General features: G+C 55.6%; 1 protein-coding gene across 1 annotated transcript; it reads left to right on the top strand.

The window, feature by feature from the left end:
- Positions 1 to 982: 982 nt before the first annotated feature.
- On the top strand, positions 983 to 8328 carry PLPP2 (phospholipid phosphatase 2). Its single transcript, XM_041762003.1, has 6 exons — positions 983 to 1140; positions 3240 to 3391; positions 3530 to 3807; positions 7284 to 7341; positions 7584 to 7760; positions 7929 to 8328. Exons 1-6 carry the CDS (start codon positions 1089 to 1091, stop codon positions 8076 to 8078), a joined length of 867 nt encoding a protein of 288 aa, XP_041617937.1. The 5' UTR covers positions 983 to 1088; the 3' UTR covers positions 8079 to 8328.
- Positions 8329 to 17288: the final 8960 nt, after the last annotated feature.

Below are 17288 nucleotides of genomic sequence, written 5' to 3'. Positions count from 1 at the left end.
GCTGTGCCCTGTCCCCTGACTCCCAGCCCGGCTCCCTCCTGGAACCCCTGCACCCTGCAAGTGTCAGTGGGGCCGAGCTGAAGCCCCAGCGGCCTGACCTTGGCGAAGGGCCACCTGTCTCTGGATCTGACCCCCTCATCTCTAGGAAGGGCTCAGAATCCTCCTGTTTCAGGGTCGTTGGAGGCACTGGGGCAGTGAACGTGTCTTAAGAGGTTGAGGGAGCGGGCCCTGGGCCAGGCCCCTGGGTTGAGTCCCAGCTCGGCATCTTCCCCTGCTGTGACCTTGGAGGAGGGACAGTCCCTGCTATCCTGTGTCCTGCCAGGTCAGGGCAGGGCTGGTGGTGTCAGCCCAGGGTCCAGTGCCCGTGCCAGGGCCTCAGTTCTCCCGGCCTGGGCGCTCCCAGGACCCGCGGGGTGGGGTGGGGGGTGTGCGCGGGGCACAGACCTTCCAGCTGGGGGGCGACTCCTCCCCCACCCCCTTGGCTCCTGCTGGGACAGCGGGTGTGCGGGTGCGCAGCCTGGGGGAGGCCGGGCAGGGGGAGCCCCGCATGGGAGGGCCGCGGCCCAGGAGGAGGCGCTGGGCCTGTGTCCTGTCCCGCCTCCCGACCCAGGTGCCCAGAGGCGCCCCCGCAGGGCCGCTCCCACCGGCCGAGGACGAGCTCCCCCGGGGAGGGGAGGGGGAAGGGGGGGAGGCGGGAGGGGAGGGGGAGGGGGGGAGGGGAGGGGAAGGGGGGAGGGGAGGGGGCCCTCCCTCTTGCTCGGCCCCTTCTCCGACTCAGCGGGGCGGGGGCCCTGGCCCTCAGCCTGGGGGTGGAGACATGACCCCTCCGGGCTCCCCGCTCCCCTCCCCCTCCGCGGCCCCTCCCCCTTCTCCCCTGCCCCCTCCCCCTCCCCCCTCCCCGCTGCGGGGCCGGGCCGGGCCGGGGCGGGCGGGGGCAGAGTCCGCCCTCCCGCCCGCCCGCCCTCCGCGCCCCGCCCCGCCCCGCCCCGCCCTGGCAGGGCCTGGCTCCGCGGCCATGTGACCCCGCGGCCTGGCCGGGGCGCGACGGGACGCGCTGGGACGGGCGTCGGGGGTCGCGGGCGGGCGGCATGGGGCGCCGCTGGGTCTTCGTGCTGCTCGACGTGCTGTGCGTGCTGGTCGGTAAGCGCGGCCCGGGGCGCGGCGGCGGGGGCGGGCGGGGCTCCTCGCGCGGGGACCCGGACCCCCTCCCCGGGGCGCTCATCCGCGGGGGGCGGCGGGATTCGAACCCGGCCCCGGTGGGGGGACGAGGAGGCGGGGCCGCGGGCGTCGGGCGGCCCAAACCTGCCGGGCGGATGTGCGGGCCGGGCTGGGGGAGGGGCGCCCCAGGGCCCAGGGCCCCGCCCCCCGCCCCGGGGTCCCGGCGACAGAGGCCGAGTGGGGAGGGGAGGGGGCCTGCACCGCCCCCCCCCGGGGTTCCCGTGCTGTGCTCCGCCCCGGGCCAGGCCTTCCGGGAGCCTCCTGCCAGCCGGACCCCGCGGCGGGGGTGCCCGTGCCAGCCCAGCCCAGCCCTCTACCGAGCAACTGTCCCTTACATTCAAACCTCCGTGTGGCACCTGCTGCGGGCCAGGCACAAGGGACATTGCCCGTAATCAAGCCTCCCCCACCAAGCCCCGGGGAGGTGCGGCTGCAGACCAGAGAGGTCCAGGCACCTGCTGGGCTCACACAGCACCCGCAGGCCAGCGGAGACCCAGTGGGCGCAGCCCCTGGCGCGGGGTGCTGAGGCCAGGCCCACGGCTCCCATTCTTGAGGCTTCAGCGCAGAAGCAGTTGACTTTCCTCGGGTGACGAGGCAGCACCGAGGACAACACGGTGTATTGTGGGGGTGATGCAAAGGCAGGGAGGTTGCACGGGTGCCCGCTGCGAGGGCCGGAGCCAGAGCCCAGGCGCAGAGGCCCCGGTTCCATGCTGGGAGCTCCGGTTCCAGCTCAGGGTGACTGAGCCCCCGAGAGAGGTGCGGGGGACAGGAGCAGGGAGGCCGACCTGGGCGCCCAGGCACCCTGCGCAGCTGCAGGATGAGGCTTGAGCCGATGGCTCAGCATATTCTGGCCTGGCCCCCCCCAACCTGGAGCCCCCCCCCCACCTCCACCCTGGCCCTCGCTCAGCAGCTGAGGGACCCTACGGAAACAGCTCCAAACGGGTGTCCCCCGCCTCATGGGCAGCACGATCAGCCTTCTGGGGACCCTCCTCTGTGCCCTGGCACCGGCCCCAGCCCGGCCGCTTTGCAGGCCCGGCCCACCTCTACACCCTGGCACCGCCACTGCCCCTGCCCGGTGCTCCTCCCCGCCCGCCCTGAACTTCCTCAGTCCCCGCAAGCACCGTCTGTGTGTGCCCTACCTGACAGCCCCACAGCATCCCTGACCCCGTTGCTGTTTGCTCGGGATTCTTCACCCCAACCCTCCCAGCTCCGCGGGCAGCCCTCTGCGTCCCCAGACTCCGCTCTACACTTGGTCCCCTGGGAGGAGGAACTGGCCTTGCCGCGGCCTCCTGTGGTATTCAGGCCTCAGAAGAGTCACACCCTTTTAGGCTTGTCACCTGCCCTGCTGAGGGCAAAGGGCGCTCTGCGTGTGGCTGTCACTCTCAGCTCAGCAGGGCCCTAGGACCCCAGAGCCTTTCATTTTCCTGCCAGAACTTGTGGCTCCTGGAGACGCGGGAGCGCGTCCCAGGACCCTGGGATCAGGACCTGAGCTGAGGGCGGGTGCTTCACCCGCTGAGCCTCCCAGGCGCCCCCCTTTTTTTCAAAGATGCTTATCGACCACCTGCCCAGGCCAAGCCCTGGGAAGGCCCCGGGGACAACCTTGAGCATATGGCACCCCCCTCCCGTGCTCGGTGAGGAGCGTCACACTCTGCATAAATACGTAGAGCACCGGGGACCTGGAGAACACATGTCGTCCGTGAAAGGCTGGACGGCGCGCAGGCTGGAGGGCAGTTAGGCAGAGACGTGTCGGGCAGTGAGGACGCGTGCCAGGTGCCGGGGGTGGTGCTTGTGGAGTTTGTTCAGGAGCAGAAAGGGGGCTGGAGGGAAGCGGGGGGTGGGAGATGCGGGGGGCTTACGGCGGGCCCGGAAAGGTCTGGTGTTCGTCTGAGGGTGATGGGGAACCGCGAGGGGTTTTAATGGGGCAGCGCCCCCCCATTTGCCGTGGGGAAGGCTCCTGCTGGCTGTCAGGTCAGTGCGGGGCGGTGGGGGGCACCCGGCCACTGGCTTCTCTCCCCTGCCCCCAGCCTCTCTGCCTTTCGCCATCCTGACACTTGTGAACGCCCCGTACAAGCGAGGGTTCTACTGCGGGGACGACTCCATCCGGTACCCGTACCGTCCAGACACCATCACACACGGGCTCATGGCCGGGGTCACCATCACGGCCACCGTTGTCCTTGTAAGGCTGGCCAGGGTGGGCGGGCGGGCGGGCTGCCGGGTGCTCTGGAGTTCCCGGGACCCCAGGGACCCCAGCCGACCCGAGGGCGGGAACCCTGCACCCGGAGCCCCCCGCGGCCCTGAGCTGTCCCCTCTGCAGGTCTCGGCCGGGGAGGCCTACCTGGTGTACACTGACCGCCTCTACTCCCGCTCCGACTTCAACAACTACGTGGCCGCCGTCTACAAGGTGCTGGGGACCTTCCTGTTCGGGGCTGCGGTGAGTCAGTCTCTGACGGATCTGGCCAAGTACATGATCGGCCGGCTGCGCCCCAACTTCCTGGCGGTGTGCGACCCTGACTGGAGCCGTGTCAACTGCTCGCTGTACGTGCAGGTGGAGAAGGTGTGCAGGGGAAGCCCCGCTAACGTCACCGAGTCCAGGTGGGTGCCGGGCCAGCAGCCCCCACTCGGGGTCATGCGGGGGCCCCAAGCCGCATCTTCCCGCTCCCCACCCCTGGGGGAGGAGGGGGCCCTGGAGCGGGACCCTCAGGAGCTGGACACTGAAGAGCGAGCTGCGGAGAAGGTTGAGGAGGCGATTCCCTCACTGAGCAGAGGCTGAGGTGGGGTGAGGCCCGAGGTGGGTGGGGGGTGGCTGCGGGCCTGGGTCCTGCAGATGAGAGGGCGCGGGTGCAGGGGCTGAGCCCTCTGTCCCGCTTCTGCTCTGTGCTCTCACTCTGTGATAAACTCCATTGCCATTCTTATTTTCCTTTTTAAAAGATTGAAATAAAATTCACACAGCTAAAATTCACGAATTTCGCTATTTTAACGTGTACAATTCATTGATTTTTAGTAATTCACAAAGTTGTGCGGCCATCCCACCGTCTTATTCCAGAATATTTTCATCGCCCCAGAAAGAAGCTCCATGTGTATTAATCATCATTACCCAGTCGGTGCCCACCCGGCTCTTCCCCCCTCAGCCCCACTCCTGGCCCCTGCCCCCCTGGCTCCCCCCACCCCGCGGCCATTCATTGTAACTATGGATCAAGGAAGGCTTTCTGCTGTTTTGCTGTTTTCTGCATATTTTCTGTTTTTATGCTGACCTTTGCGTTTCTTCCGTACTGCCGCCTTTTGTTAGTTGTTGACCGTGCTAAGAGTTTATGGCCATGTGGTGCCCTTATGAGATTATTTTCACAAATTATATTTTTATACATTTTATGTTCAACAACTTAGATTTATAATTGCTATTTTTTAAGACTTTAATTATTTATTCATAGAGACAGAGAGAGAGAGGCAGAGACACAGGCAGAGGGAGAAGTGGGCCCCATGTAGGGAGCCCGACGCAGGACTTGATCCCGGGGTGCTAGGACCACGCCCTGGACCGAAAGCAGGCGCTAAACTGCTGAGCTACCCGGGTGTCCCTGTTTTATGCAATTTTTTAAAAATTGAGGTATAGGGCAGCCCCGGTGGCTCAGTGGTTTAGCACCTGCCTTGGCCCAGGGCATGATCCTGGGGTCCCGGGATCGAGCCCCACATCAGGCTCCCTGCATGGAGCCTGCCTCTCCCTCTGCCTGTGTCTCTGCTTCTCTCTCTCTCTCTCTCTCTCTCTGTCTGTGTCTTTCATGAATGAATAAATAAAATCTTTTAAAAAATTGAGGGATAATTGGCCTATACCACTGTATTAATTTTAGGTGCACAATATAATGACTTGGCATTTGTATTTGCCTTGAAATGATCACGACAGTAAATCTAGCCAACGTTCATTCCTGTATATGCAGTTCAAAAAAATTATCAGAAAACCCAGGAATCCTAAGCCACAGGTACTTCAGTGCAGAAGTTCGTATTGTGTAATTGCCTTGCTGGTGTCTCTCAGGTCGTTGTGTGGATTTGACTTGCTGTCTGGTACCTTTCGTGTTCCTGGAAAGACTCCCTTTTGGAATTTCTTAGAAGGCAGGTGTTTGAGCAGTGAAATCTCACTTTTTGCGTATCTGGGAATGTCTTAGTTTCTCCTTCGTTTTTAGGGGATAACTTTGCCAGGTGTGGGATTCTTGGTTCCTTTGAATGTGTCATCCCACTGCCTCTGGCTTCCAAGGCTTCTGATGCGAAACCGGCTGCTAATCGTACCGAGGGCCCTCGTCCAGGAGGGGTCTCCTGTCGCTGCTTGCACGATTCTCCCTGGCGGTCCTTTGGCAGGTTGATTACACCGTGTCTGAGTTTCTCCTGCTAGAGCTCATCAAGCTGCTTTGGGGTGTCGATTAAGTTTTCGATAGGATTAGGGAGGTGTTCAGCTGTTATTTCTGCAGACACTGTCTGTGGCCCTGCCTGCCCCTCCCCTCTGGGCTCCCTCTGGGCTCCTACTGTGCAGGTGACTGCTCTGGCTCTGTGCCCACCTCTGGTCCTCCCTTCCCTTTACTCTCTGCTCCTCCGGTTGGATCATCTCTGTTGACTTGTGTCCGTGCTTGCACTTTGCCTGCTCAGATCTGCTGGTGATCGTGCATTTCAGATTCAGCTCCAGAACGTCTCTGTCTGGTTCCTTTAGATGATCTCTGTCTCCGTCAGTATTCTCTAGTGAGACATCGCTTAGCTCTTTGGACAGATTTTTTTTTTTTAAGATTTTATTTATTTATTCATGAGAATACACAGAGAGGAGAGAGAGGCAGAGACACAGGCAGAGGGAGAAGCAGGCTCCATGCAGGGAGCCCAATGTGGGACTTGATCCCGGGTCTCCAGGATCACACCCTGGGCTGAAGGCAGGTGCTAAACTGCTGAGCCACCAAGGCTGCCCCTTTGGACAGATTTTAAACGGCTGTTGAAAAGTCCTTGTCCAGCAAGTCTGGCGCCTGCATGTCCGCGGGGACAGCTTCTCTTACTAGATTTTTTCCCCCTGTGCCTTGGCCACACTTTTCCCAGCCTGCCTAGTACTAATTTGGTTGAAAACCGGGCATTTTTCATATTGTAGTGCAGCAACTCTGGGAATCGGATTGAACTCCCTGCCCCAGGGATTGTTGTTGGTGTTTGTTGCGGTTGTTGATTGGTTAGCGGCCTTTCTGCACTAGTTTTGTAAATCTTGTATTCTTTGTCATGTGTGGTTGTGAAGTTCTTTCTGATGACTAGTGGGTCGGTGGAGATTTTCTCAGACACCAGGCTCCAGGAGAAAGCTCTTGGGGTTACAGGTGGGCTCTGTGCGCCATGTTGGGGCCCTGCCTCGGTGCTCGCTTGGGCTTCCTGTGCGTTGTGCGCACCTGACGGGCAGGCGAGGTGAGAGCGAAGGGCTTCCTTCTCGGGCTTCAGCCGCTGTGCATCTCCCCGGACGGCAGGGACAAGTGTTGGCTATACGTGTTTCAGAGCACTGCCCCAGCTAGCTGCTCAGCGCCGGGAGGGTGGGGTCCAGCTCCGCACACCGGGTCCAAACAAGTAAGCACAGTTGTGCAGAGAGGTCGGTTCTGCTCTTGGTCCGTGTGGCCTTCGTCAGTCAGGCTCTGTTCCTACCCGTGGGTTCCATGTCTCTTCAGGAGGGCTGGCCCTTTGGAGCTTCTTAGTCTGCCACGTTCTCTTGTCCACTGATGTGCTTTTTGCTAAAACTTGAATTTACTTCTTGCCTCAAGTACCACAGATGGGAGATAACCCTGACATGTGGTGGTACCTGTTTGCCGGACACAGGTGTGTGCGCTGGTTGTTTGGTGGCCCTACGACATTTGTGCTAAAGGCCGTGAGCCCCACTTGGAGACTTTCTGTTGTGTGGTCAGAGAAATGAGGAGGGGCTGTGTTTCCCCACAACCCACCCCCGTGCTGGGTCCCAGACTACGGGCCACACAGTGGGAGGGGAGCAGAGGTGGGACTGAGCTTCCGCACCTCCGAGCCTGGGCCCTGCGCTGTCTTCTCTGTGCAGCCCTCCTGACGCCTGGCCTCTCCTTTCTCAGGCTGTCCTTCTATTCCGGACACTCCTCCTTTGGGATGTACTGCATGATGTTCTTGGCGGTGAGTCTTGTTCCTACGGTTCGCTTTGGGACCGGCCGAGTCGCTGCCTTCTCTGGGCCTCAGTCTCTCCTTCCGTAGAGGGGTGGGCGGAGGTGGTGATGGATCGGGCTGACTGGTGTGCTCCTGGGAGCCGAAGGCCCCGGGCCTACTGGCTCCTGTTCGTGGCCTCAGCTCCCGTGTGTGCCTGGGTGTGGGGTGAGCCCAGCCGGCTCCCGGGCTCACCGCCGCCCTCTGGCCCGCAGCTGTACGTGCAGGCGCGGCTCTGCTGGAAGTGGGCCCGGCTTCTGCGGCCCACGGTGCAGTTCTTCCTGCTGGCCTTTGCGCTCTATGTGGGCTACACCCGCGTGTCTGACCACAAGCACCACTGGAGTGATGTCCTGGTTGGCCTCCTGCAGGGGGCACTGGTGGCCGGCCTCACCGTGAGCTCCTGGGCTTGACCTTCCCCGCACCGCCCACTGCCCTGGGACCCTCGTCCTTCTCCCTGCGCGGGTCTTCCCCCCCAGAGCCCCTTCCTCACCCCCCTGCCTTCCCCGGGGTGGGGGGGGTGCCAGTCCCCAGCCCCCGGCAGCTCTCGCCTTCCCCCCTAGGTTCGCTACGTCTCTGACTTCTTCAAGTCCCGGCCCCCGCAGCGCTGCCTGGAGGAGGAGGAGCTGGGCCGGAAGCCTAGCCTGTCCCTGACGCTGACCCTGGGTGAGACTGACCGCAACCACTACGGGTACCCGGTCTCCTCTTCCTGAGGGACGTCTGTGGGTCCAGCTGGGTGCCGGCCGTGCCCAGGCCCTCCCTTGGGGCGGCGACGAGGGCTCCACACAGGCTCGAGTGCCCCGTGCTGGTGGCTGCTTTGCGTTTGGAAGACGGGCCTCGTGTTCTCCGCGCCCTCAGAACCCCCTTTGTTGGATTAGGGGGGCCCTGGGGGTCCAGATAGATGCTGTTTTTGTAAAGTGTAATGTATATGTGGACTTTTAGTAAAACGGAGCGTTTGCTCGACGCGTGGTGTCGGCCTGTGTTCCTTACGTTGTGAGCGCTGTTCCCACGCGGGGTCGCTTCCTGGCGGGGGCTCAGCTGAGCTCGGGCGCAGACAGCTGGTGGCGGTGGTGGCCGTGCTGTCGTGGGGAAACGCGGAGAGAGGATGCTGCCCCGCCTCACCCCGCGTACGTCCTCGTCTGCCTGTGGACTCGCGTGCATCACGGCCGGAGTCCCCTGAGCTCCACCCCACACACGCGGACAGAGACCATGAGGAGGAGGCCGTGGGGACCTCTGGTCTCGTCGATGGGTCAGAAGTACCGCTGACAGCCCCTGACAGCTGACGGCATCCTTGTCCTTAACCTGTGCGACCCGGTTCTGTTTTGGGCCAGACTGTCCGGGTTTTGTTCTCCGACACCCCGATGGTGTCCCAGAATTGCTTGGTGTTGTCTTGGGGGGGTCGTGCCCCGTGGATGCTGGATCGGGTCTGGAAACTGAAAGCCTTGCTGTTTGTGGCCTGGAAGTCAACAAGGCAGTGCAAGGGCAGCCAAGGCCTCACTGGCCTCCTCTGCTCCTCTCAGCAGGGGGAGCGGCCCCGTGGCACAGCGCTCGGGGCGAGGGTCCCGTGCGCTGCGGGAGGCTCTGGCAGTTGTCTGTGCCCCGGGGAGGGCTGGGGTTGGGGACACCCTGGGTTTGAGCCAGAGTGGGGAAAGGTGCCTTCCTGGCTCTCCCCTCACGGTGGGGAGGCCTCTGCTGAGAGCCCCCCTCCCCCCGGCACAGGCCCCCCCACATGGAAACCCTGGGCACAAGTTCAGTTACAGGTAAGAGCACTGTCAGGGGCTGAGGCCTCGCCTGCAGCGGGGCTGTGCCCAGGTCCGCTGCTGGGGAGCCTGGAGCCCCCCTGGGCGGTGGGCCGGGGGCTGGACCCCTCATCCCCCTTTCTGCTCGGGGACTACTCTCCCCGCAGCTGACCGGAGCCCTGCCCTCAGATCGTCCCGTCTCGGCAGTGCCCACCTTAAGCTGACGTACGTGGGGGCCCCGGGACTCCAGGTCCGGCCGCGCCCCGCGTTCCTGGCAGACTCCTGCAGCCGCAGATCCCTTGACCTGACGCGTCCCCGCTGGGCATGCACGTGGGGCTCAGAGCAGCCCCTCGGACTCGGCTCGGGATGCCCACTGCCCACATGCACAGACGTGAACGGCCGGAAAGTAGAATAGGGGCAGGCTCACTGCTGGAAGGAGACGGGGCGCCTGGCTGGCTCAGCCGGTTGAGCCTCTACCTTCGGCTCAAGTCACGATCGCGGGGTCCTGGGGTCGCCCCGCGCGGAGCTCCCTGCTCCTGCTTCTCCTTCTGTCCCTCCTCCTGCTTGTGATCTCTTTCTGTCTCTCTGTCAAATAAATAAATAAAATCTTTTTTTAAAAAATGGAAGGAGATGTGTTCAAAACCTTAGTGTAGGGCGGCCCGGGTGGCTCAGTGGTTTAGCGCCTGCCGTCAGCCCAGGGCGTGATCCTGGAGACCTGGGATCGAGTCCCGCGTTGGGCTCCCTGCATGGAGCCTGCTTCTCCCTCTGCCTGGGTCTCTGCCTCTCTCTGTGTGTCTGTCATGAATAAATAAATTTTTAAAAATTCTTAAAAAAAAAAAACCTTAGTGTAGGGAAAGCCTTCGGTAATTGGGGAAAACCGAGAGAGTGAACATGGCATGCACGGTGGGTCCCGCGCCCGGGACACGCCAGGAGATGTCAGGCCTCCGGCCTCCGGAGCTGGTCGCCCCACGGAGCTTGGCACCGCGGGATGACTGCAGAACATACAATGACAGTGTAGTGACTTTGATTTTTTTATTAAATATGTGTAAAGTAGTTTACATATTTTTATTTTGATTTATTTTATTTTATTTTTATTAATTTATTTATGATAGTCACAGAGAGAGAGAGAGAGAGAGGCAGAGACACAGGCAGAGGGAGAAGCAGGCTCCATGCACTGGGAGCCCGATGTGGGATGTGGGACTCGATCCGGGGTCTCCAGGATCGCGCCCTGGGCCAAAGGCAGGCGCTAAACCGCTGCGCCACCCAGGGATCCCAGTTTACATATTTTTAAGTGTTAAAGTTGTATTTGTCTCCAGAAGCTGTGTTTCTCCATTCGCCTGTTCTGGCCGGGCCTTAGCACGATAATGTGCCAGGAGGCAGAGACGCAGCCTCGCGGCCCCGTAGCCCCGTGCTGGGCCTGGATGGAGATGATCTCGGGGCCACTGTGACCTTGCTTTCGGGACTGCAGATGGGGAGGGGGCCCAGACGCCGTGGGGCCCAGATGTTGGACATCAGGCACTTGGCTTCACCAGAGGCATCGGGAAAGCCACCGTGAAGCTGCTCCGGGGCTGGGGAGCCTGGGCGTCCCAGGAGAGAGGACGGCAGTGACCGAGCCCTTGCTGCCCGTGAGGAGGACGTACCGAGGCTCAGGCAGGGGTGTCTGTGTCAGTGAAGGGGGTGTGGGCCGGACCCCACCGGGAGCTGGGCATCAGGAGCAGGTGGGAACGACCGATTTGGGGCCCCTGTTGGCACCCACTGCCGCCCTCCCTTCCCTGGCGTGGTGACCGTGAAGGTGTCCAGGCCACCGTGATGCTTTGGGCCCAAACAGTGGAAACAGCCATGGTTGAAACCTCTGAATGCGGTTTGCCAGCCGATGAGTAAGGAGCAGGGAAAACAAGATGATGGAGGTGAGTGGGTCGTGGCAGAGGGTCTGGTTGGCCTTGGCCGTGAGAGCGCCTCGGTGCTTCACGCAGACCCCAGGGCTACAGGCCTGAGGACAGACAGTGGTGCTGGCCCGGCTCGCCTCGAGTCCTCAAAGGGCCTGGAGGTCACAGCCTCTGGTCACAGTAAGCTTCTTGCTTTACCGGAGCCTTCGCACACTTGTCTGGGTTGGTGAGAAAAGAGCTGCAGTTTCCGGGTTCACTGGTTCTTACAGATTAGGAAAAGTTAGGACATACGGATATGCCAGGCAGAGACGCAGGGCAGCCCTCACGTACGTGACTGTAGGGCTACACGCCTTACGGTTTCATGGAGAAAACGGTCTTTTCCTCTTTTTACAAAGGAGATTTTTCTGTTACTTCTTGGAAACTCCTAGATCCTTAGCCATGGAAATACCATTTCTCATGCCCTGTTCTCAATGCCCCACATTTACCCTACTTTCTGACGTTTTTTTGACGGATGAAAAGCAGGAATTTCTTTTGAGTTTTTTTTTCTTTTGAGTTTTTTAAGAGCAAAATGCTACTATGGTTTTGAGGGAAATCCTGCTTCCTTTGGTGTAGGTGCACCCTGAAGTAATTAGGAGTGAAGTTGTGTGATGTCTATGACCTACTATCGTTCCCCATACAAAAATGTGAAGCAAATGTGGCAAAATTATAATACTTGTAAAGTCTCTGTGTTTATGTTCATTATGTCGCTTTCGGTACTATATTTTGCAAAATTGTATATTCAAAAGGAAAATTCTGAGCAAATGAGTTTCCTACATTGAACAGTATCCATGCATTCCTTATTTCCCAAATGATTCATGTTTAAGTTGCAACATCATAAAATCCTAGTTGAAAAACAAGATTATATTAATCTTTAGTATAAATTAAATATAATTTCAGATTAGTGTCGGTTACCACCCTGGTGCAAGAAGGCAGCTTGCCCCGTTCTTCAGCAGCAAGCAGTGGTGGTGACAGCCTGGTGCCCCTGTCACTCTGATCACGTAAATAGAGGGAGAAGGAGGGCAACTTTGTACTGAAACTAAAAAGCCTCTGATTTTTCTTAATCCTCTCACACACTTTCAGCAACTGGACAGCTCCCAGGCTCCTCGAGAGCTGCGGGTCTCTAACCACACCGGAGACCCACCAGCTCCCCAGTATCTCGGCGGCCTTATTTTTTTTTCAAAGATTATTTATTTATTTATTCATAGAGACACAGAGAGAGGCAGAGACACAGGCAGAGGGAGAAGCAGGGTCCATGCAGGGAGCCTGACGTGGGACTCGATCCAGGGTCTCCAGGATCATGCCCTGGGCTGAAGGCGGCACTAAACTGCTGCAGCACTGGGGCTGCCCATCGGTGAGCCTTATTTTTCACAGTTGTGATCTGTGGAAAGAAGCAACCCAGAGTGCACCTTTCATAGCCCGATTTTGAGTGAATCCAGGACTTTGTATGAGAATCTGCCGCTGGTCAAAGACTGGAATTGCTAGTAACGGGCACCTGCCCTGCAAAGGCGCAGCTCCTCCCCATCACGTCTCCCAGCTCCCAGAGGACCTGCCCACCTCCCCTGGCGTCAGACACAAACGGCCACACCTGTCCAGCCACTATGTGGCAGCCCGTCCGAGGCCAGAGTGGCATTCCCGGAGGCCACCTGATTCAGGTCTGGAAACCAGCCCTTGACACTGTGGAAGACCAGAGGGAACTGAGGTGACCTAAATGGAAGAAAAAAAAGCATGTTCCATTTTCGTTTCAGTGGAAACAACCAAGAGACGGTATTTCTTTGGTACCCGTTTGAAAACTACACCTTCCTTTCACCTGCCATGAAAGCTGCTCCGTGTATTAAACAGCTTTATTCTCCATAAGGAGCGAGGCTGCAGGGTTTCATTCACGACGTCTCCGTGTTCAACTTCTTGTCTAGGTCTTTCCTACACAAGATTGCTAAGGGGCTCTTTCTAGGGGCTCCTGAGGTTTGCTGCAGCCCGTGGGGTTCTCCCCATCATCCCTGCAGGGTGGAGAGCACACCACTCCCCGGGTCCCCTGCTTTCCGGTTCACCATGGTGCTGGAGGTGTGAAGACACTCTCCCACCTCCGGGGAGGACGGACTTTCAGCTCTGCCCCACCTCACCCTTGTGTCCACCTGCGGGAATTTGTCCGTGTCCCTGTCTCCCCCCAGGCTGGAGAGGTGCCTGCCCTGGCCCGGGGGCCTGAAGTTGGGGATGGTCTGGCGGTGTCCTGACAGCCACGTCGGGGAGCTCTGCAGGGTTTTCCAAGCACTGCCTCAAGCCGCATAGACTTGACACCCTCGGGACACATTTGGCAGGAGATTGGTGTTCCTCTTGGTCTCCTCTCTGTGGCAAACCCCAAGGCTGGGACGTGGCACAGAGTTTCTGAATATCCACCTGCACTTGCAGGAGGCACTTTAGGGGGTAAACCCATCCATGCATGCAGTGTTTGCGGGGCACCATTTGGTGCTTTGTCCAAGAATGGAAGGCACTAGTGACATGTAGCCCTTTAAGTTAATTTAAATTCATAAAATAAAAATATAGTTTGTCAGCCACAGTAGTCATATTTGAAGCATAAAATAAATAGAGGGGAAGATGAAGGAAAGTTCTGCTGGTACACGGATTCTACTGAGAAGGTATCGTGTGGAGGATCAATACTAAGGCTGTTCAGCTAGGGTTAGAAGTTGGGGTCAGGGTCAAGGTCATGCTAAGGGAGTGAGGACTTAGATCCACATCCTTGGTAGATGAACATCTACCTCAATTACTTGGAATTTTTCTGCATAAACAAAAGTAACTGAAGGGAGAAATAGGCCGTGGTGCAGTTGGAGGGGCGCCGACTGGCCCGCAGAGCCCGCGGGCCTGGCCAACACGTGCCACAGTGTGCACCTCCGGCAGAGTCCGTCAGGACAGATGACACGCGAGGGCACAGACGGGTCGGCCATTTAAGGAGCTTGAAACGCTACCGGTAACCACAGGGGGGTAGAGCTGGGAATCAAGAGCAGAAGGAAACCTGCAAACTGCCCCGACAGTTGAATCTTAGCACCTGCTGAGACGACAGCTGGTCACAGTGGAAGTCAAAGGTGAAAGTAAGGGGGCCCCTGCAGGGCTCAGTTGAGTAGACCCCTGACTCTCGACGTCCACTCAGGGTCATGATCTCGGGGTGGGGGATGGAACCCCATGTCAGGCTCCAGGCTGGGTGCAGTGTGCTTGAGATTCTTTCCCCCTTCCCCATCCCTCTGTCCCACCCATGCATGTGTGCTCTCTCTCAATAAATAAATCTTTTTTTTTTAAAGTGAAATTCAGGGCATCTAGGTGGCTCAGTCAGTTGGGCATCTGTCTTCAGCTCCGGTCATGATGTGGGGCCCTGGGATCGAGTCCCGAGTTGGGCTTCCTGCTCAGCGAGGGGGTCAGCCTTCCCCTCTCCATCGTCCTGCTTGTGCATGCTCTCCCTGTCTATCCTTGTCAAAGAAATAAATAAAATCTTTTTTTAAAAAAGTGAAATTGGGCAGCCCGGGTGGCTCAGCGGTTTAGCACCACCTTCAGTCCAGGGTGTGGTCCTGGAGACCCGAGATCGAGTCCCACGTCAGGCTCCCTGCATGGAGCCTGCCTTTCCCTCTGCCTGTGTCTCTGCCTCTCTCTCTCTCTCTGTGTCTCATGAATAAATAAATAAAATCTAAAATAAAATAAAATAAGTGAAATTTAAAATACCTTGAGACCAACAAACATGACCATACAACATAGCAAGAGTTAAGAGATGTGGCAAAAGCAGTATTAAAAAAGGATGCTTAAAAAAAATAAATAAATAAAAAATAAAAAAATAAAAAAAAAAATAAAAAAGGATGCTTATAAATGTCTGAGTTAAAAAAAACTCTCTAATAACAAAACTACACCCCAGGGAACTAGAAAAGAAAAATCAGACTAAAGGAAGAGGGAAGAAAATAAGAAAGATTGGAGCAGAAATAAATGAAATAGAGAGGAGGAAAGTGGTAGAAAAGACAAACAGTATTGACAAATCTTTAGCTAGACTAAAAAATAAAAAGATGAAAGTCAAAGTCAGAAATGAAAGAGGAGATATTACACCTGATGACACATGAATAAAAATTATTGTGAGAGTCGACTATGAACCATTACACACAGTGAAATGCTTCATCTACAAGAAATGGGTAAATTCCTAGAAACCCACAGCCTATCAAGACCAAGTTATGGAGAAACAAGGTCCGCACAGATTTGCACATCACAACCAAGTGGGGCATGGGTTAGGATTAGGGTTAGGGTTGGGTTTGGGGTTGGGGTTGGGGTTGGGTTTAGGTTTAGGTTTAGGTTTAAGCTTAGGATTGAGGTTGGAGTTGGGGTTGGGGTTTAGGGTTAGGGTTGGGTTGAAGCTAAGCCTCGGTTTAGTGTTAGGGTTAGCGGTGTGGTTAAGGGTATAGTCATGTCATCCATATTTCTTCTTTATTTGTATTTATTTAACATTTTCAATTTATTTATTGAATTTACTTTCAGCTTATTATATACTGGCATATATTTGATATGTGCGGGAATACACCATGTATGTAGGACAAATTTTTTGCCTTTCTGCCATGTGTTGCTTCCTGTTTTTTTATACTTTGAAGGTTGTCTGATAAAGAGATCATTCCACTTGCATTGTTGACCTTTTACTTGGCTTTTATGATCTTATTTAGGTTGTTTTTCTTGTCTTGTTTTTGAATATTCATTTATTTGTGGGAATGAGCAATTCAGTGTGGTGTGAGGGAGTAGGAGACAAACTATTAAGCAGACTCCGCAAAGTGTGTGGATTTATTCAGGGTTGGATTTCAGGTGATTTGGATCATGATCTGACACACCCAAGGATTTTAAATTTAATGGACTGCACCACCCTGCTGCCGGGTATGTGCTTGTTTTTAAGGCATTGTTTTAGTACTTTATAATCTCTTATTTTTTTAAGTCTATGATATGAAATGTCTAATCATTTTCTCCACAAATTAGTATTTTATGTAGTTATTCTCATTCTTTGTTTTATCTACTTCTGCAACCCTGTCACTCTATCCCTTGCTGCTAATAATCACAGTATTTCTGCTGTTTCCAAGATCTTCCCTACCATACCCTATTTTCACAATTACATTTATTGTCCTTTTGTATTTCCTCCCCCTTTCCTTTGTTTCCTTTATAGTCAACATTTCCTCTTCTAGCCTGAATACAATGCACACACCCAAATACATTCTGCACACCAGAATTTGCAGTTATGTTAGTGGCAAATAGCTCCTCCTCCCTAGGCCTTGTTAGCACACTCAGTTTATAGTCTTAATTTTAGTGTGGTAAAATCTTTAAATATTTTTATTTACACTTGTGATTTTTAAAAATCTAAGAAAAATTGGGCAGCCCAGGTGACTCAGTGGTTTAGCACTGTCTTCGGCCGAGGGCGTGATCCTGGGGACCCGGGATCGAGTCCCACATTGGGCTCCCCGCAGGGAGCCTGCTTCTGCCTGTGTCTCTGCTTCTCTCTCTGTGTCTCTCATGAAAAAATAGATAAAATCTTAAAAAAAAATAAAAATCTAAGAAAAATATCCGATTTAATCTCTTGAAAATATTCTCTACGTTAATTCTAAAATATTTAATAGGTTTGTTTTTACAATTAGGTGTTCAATGCATATGAAAATGATATTTTATATGACATTATATCAGAAATATCTCAGGTCATATCTAGAAAAGAACTAATATCATTGTAAACGACTCTTCTTTTCCCACTTCTCTTCTTTACTTCATCATATATCAGGACCTAAAAAACGGTGTCGATTGACTGCTGGGACCTCTAATTTGTTTCATAGGTGGCTCCTGGCATCAAAGAAGTTATTTTTTTTTTTTATCACACTAAATATATAATTCTGTTCTCTATGATTTCCATTAGAAGCGTCGAAACATTCTCAAGAATGATAATCTGTCTCAACTTTGAGGTAAGTTCTACTTTTTTCTTCATTTTTTTTACTGTGATAAAATGCACATAATACAAAATTTACATTTTTGAGCACTTTAAAGTCTACAGTTCAGCGGCATTATGTACATTCACAATATTAGGTGGCCATCACTACTATCTAGTTTTGGGACATTTTCATTATTCCAGATGAAAACCTCATGCCACGTTGGCAGTTCATCCTCATTCTCTCCCCACCCCCAGCCTCTGGCAGCCACTCCTCTGCTCTTCATCACTGTGGATTTACTATCCTAGGTATTGATAGCTACATTCACTTATTTTCATAAAAATAGAGTC

Source organism: Vulpes lagopus, chromosome 7, assembly GCF_018345385.1.
Source record: "Vulpes lagopus strain Blue_001 chromosome 7, ASM1834538v1, whole genome shotgun sequence".
Taxonomy (NCBI): Eukaryota; Metazoa; Chordata; class Mammalia; order Carnivora; family Canidae; genus Vulpes; species Vulpes lagopus.
Note: the sequence above shows the minus strand (reverse complement) of the source record. Positions and strands in the feature narration are given on the sequence as shown.

Excerpts from the sequence above, each read along its gene's own strand:
- PLPP2 (XM_041762003.1), top strand. The coding sequence starts at position 1,089 with ATGGGGCGCCGCTGGGTCTTCGTGCTGCTCGACGTGCTGTGCGTGCTG. Across the intron at positions 3,392-3,529 it reads TCACGGCCACCGTTGTCCTT|GTCTCGGCCGGGGAGGCCTA; the intron begins GTAAGGCTGGCC and ends TCCCCTCTGCAG. Across the intron at positions 7,761-7,928 it reads CACTGGTGGCCGGCCTCACC|GTTCGCTACGTCTCTGACTT; the intron begins GTGAGCTCCTGG and ends CTTCCCCCCTAG.